Raw genomic sequence first — 2248 nt, 5'->3', positions numbered from 1 at the left:
CGTCAGGGCTTTCGAGGCGGGCCAGGGTTGGAGTATGACCTTGGCTGGGCGAGTCGCGTGGCGCAGGCCAGCTACAGCAGATGTCGCGAGCAGCGGACGGCACTGCGGCCGGGGGGGCTCACGGTGCCGCCGTCACCCCCGCGGCCGTCACCTTCCGCGCCGCGGCCCCCCCGCAGGAGGCTGCCAAGGGGACGACCAAGCGCATCAGCCTGGCCGGCATCCAAGGGGTGTCCTCGGCGCCGCTTGACGTCGACATCCCGGCTGGAGTAGACTCGGGGCAAACTATCCAGGCGCGCGTCAGTGTGTGGGGCCGCGCGGGGGGCTCGTTTCGGGGGCAGGGGGCAGCGGGCTGGGGCAGGGGGAAAGAGAGGCGCGGCGGAACGCGCTTGTTGTGTCTTGCCGGGAAGCCGCCACTGGAGGGTGTGGTGCAGGCTGGCTCGGCCTTTGTTATGGGGGTGACGCGGGGGCTGTGCGATCAGGGCGCAGACGTTGCGCCAGTGCCGACCTGGGGTGGCCCGGGCACACTCCTGCGCGCTCGCGCTCGTTTTCCTCGCAAGCAATGAGGCGCGCCTGAGCCGCCACGCGGGGCCGCTTGCGCGCCCGCCCACGCCCTCGCAGGTGCCGGCGTCCGCGCCGGGCGCGCCCGGCGGGCGCATGCGGATTCTGCTGCGGGTGGAGGTCGAGCCGCACCCCCTCTTCCAGGTGTGGGCCCTGGCGGGAGCCCCAGCCAGCCGCTGGCGCCAGGGCCGGCGCACACATCTGCCGAAAACGTGTGATGTGTGCAGCGGGCGTCCCAGGGCGTTTGGCCGGCAGGGCGCAGGGGGTATCGCCCATTTTCAGGCCCGCTATGATGTCAGACTTGCCTCCAGTAGTCGGCATGGAGTTCTGCAAGGTTTGAACCACCACCAATCACCCGCTTTGATCGCCGTCCGCTCCCCGCCCTCGCCCCAAATCGCAGCGCGAGGGTGTCCACGTTCACAGCAGCTTGGAGATGCGGCTAGCGGAGGCCCTCCTCGGCAGGTGAGCCCTAGTTTCGAGACCGTTGTCAACCCCGGCGCCGCGCTCGGCTCGCGGCAGCTGCGTGTTCCTGCACCGCCGCTCCGTTTGCAGCATCCCCCCACCCCTGAAGCGTGACGACTGCCAGCCCTGGCCTTCACACGCGTGTGCTCCCCTGGGGCCGCCTGGCGCAAAATGTGGACGCGCTGCCTGCAGTGGTCCAACTATCTGTCGCCCGGAGTGGCGTTTTGCGATTGGCCCCTCCATCAATTCCCCTCCCCCCAAATTGCAGGTCTGTTTCAGTGCCGACCATTGACGGCATGGCCTCGCTGAGCGTGCCGCCGCTGACTCAGAACGGGGACGTGCTGCGCATGCGCGGCAAGGGCGTGGCCGACCCCCGGGGCAGGGGGCGCGGCGACCAATTGGTTCACATCAGGTGCGAGCCCCGGCGGGAGGGGCGGCCGCGAGCATGTTAGCGATGCCGGACGGCCATGGCCGCGGCGGCAAACCGCCGCCGTATGCTTCGCGCAGGGCGGGGCGGCTGCCGATTTCGTGTTGCAGGGACTGGCGCGCAGGCGGATGCAAGCGCAAGCCTGGCAGGCAGCCTGCGGTCCAAATCCGCCTGGCAGCTCCCCTTGCCTGCGCCTGTCGCCTCACAGCTGCGGCTTCTCTCGACCGCCGCCGCCTCGGCCTGCCCGACCACCCCGGTCGCAGGGTCGTCCGGCCGAGCCATTTGACCGAGCGGCAGCGGCAGCTCCTCCAGGAGTTTGACCGGGACGCGCAGCAGCAGCAACAGCAGTCGGGGCAGCAGCAGCAGTATCACCAGCAGCAGCAGCAGCGGTCGCAACGCGGCGGCGGCAGTAGATAGCATGCGTTCGGGCTTGGCTGCGGCCCCGTTGACTTGCGCGTGCTCTGTGTCGTTGTTCTTTTACATGTCAAGTCGCAAACGCAGCCACTTGTGCGGCGCAGCCGGTGCACAAACAAAATTTCGCAGTTGATGCCGCTGCGTCCCCTGCTTCGCCTGCTGCTGCGGTTGCTGCTGATTCACTGCAGCGACCAATAACTGTGGCGGCACGAGCACTGGCCGCACGCCCAACGGTTGCAAAACGATTTCAATTCACAAATCAGCATAGAAGGCGCCGGTCAAGCCACAGGGGCAAACCGCGGCGCCTCAGTCAACCTCAGTCAACCTTCAGGACATACTCCAGCCCCAAGAAGAACAGCCCCACCCCCAGCCCGGTCAGCACCAGCA

The 2248-nt window shown here is 68.4% G+C and overlaps 1 protein-coding gene across 1 annotated transcript; it reads left to right on the top strand.

Moving 5' to 3' along the window:
• Positions 1-80: 80 nt before the first annotated feature.
• MNEG_16495 (Chaperone protein dnaJ) lies at positions 81-1864 on the top strand (the record flags this gene model as incomplete). Its single annotated transcript, XM_014035035.1, has 5 exons — positions 81-296; positions 619-702; positions 959-1020; positions 1289-1432; positions 1711-1864. 5 exons carry the CDS (start codon positions 81-83, stop codon positions 1862-1864), a joined length of 660 nt encoding a protein of 219 aa, XP_013890489.1.
• Between the last annotated feature and the right edge of the window lie 384 nt (positions 1865-2248).

The sequence above is a fragment of the Monoraphidium neglectum genome, assembly GCF_000611645.1.
Source record: "Monoraphidium neglectum strain SAG 48.87 unplaced genomic scaffold scaffold06428, whole genome shotgun sequence".
In the NCBI taxonomy this organism is placed as follows: domain Eukaryota; kingdom Viridiplantae; phylum Chlorophyta; class Chlorophyceae; order Sphaeropleales; family Selenastraceae; genus Monoraphidium; species Monoraphidium neglectum.
The sequence above is the reverse complement of the archived record's forward strand: the minus strand, read 5'-3'. Positions and strand labels throughout refer to the sequence as shown.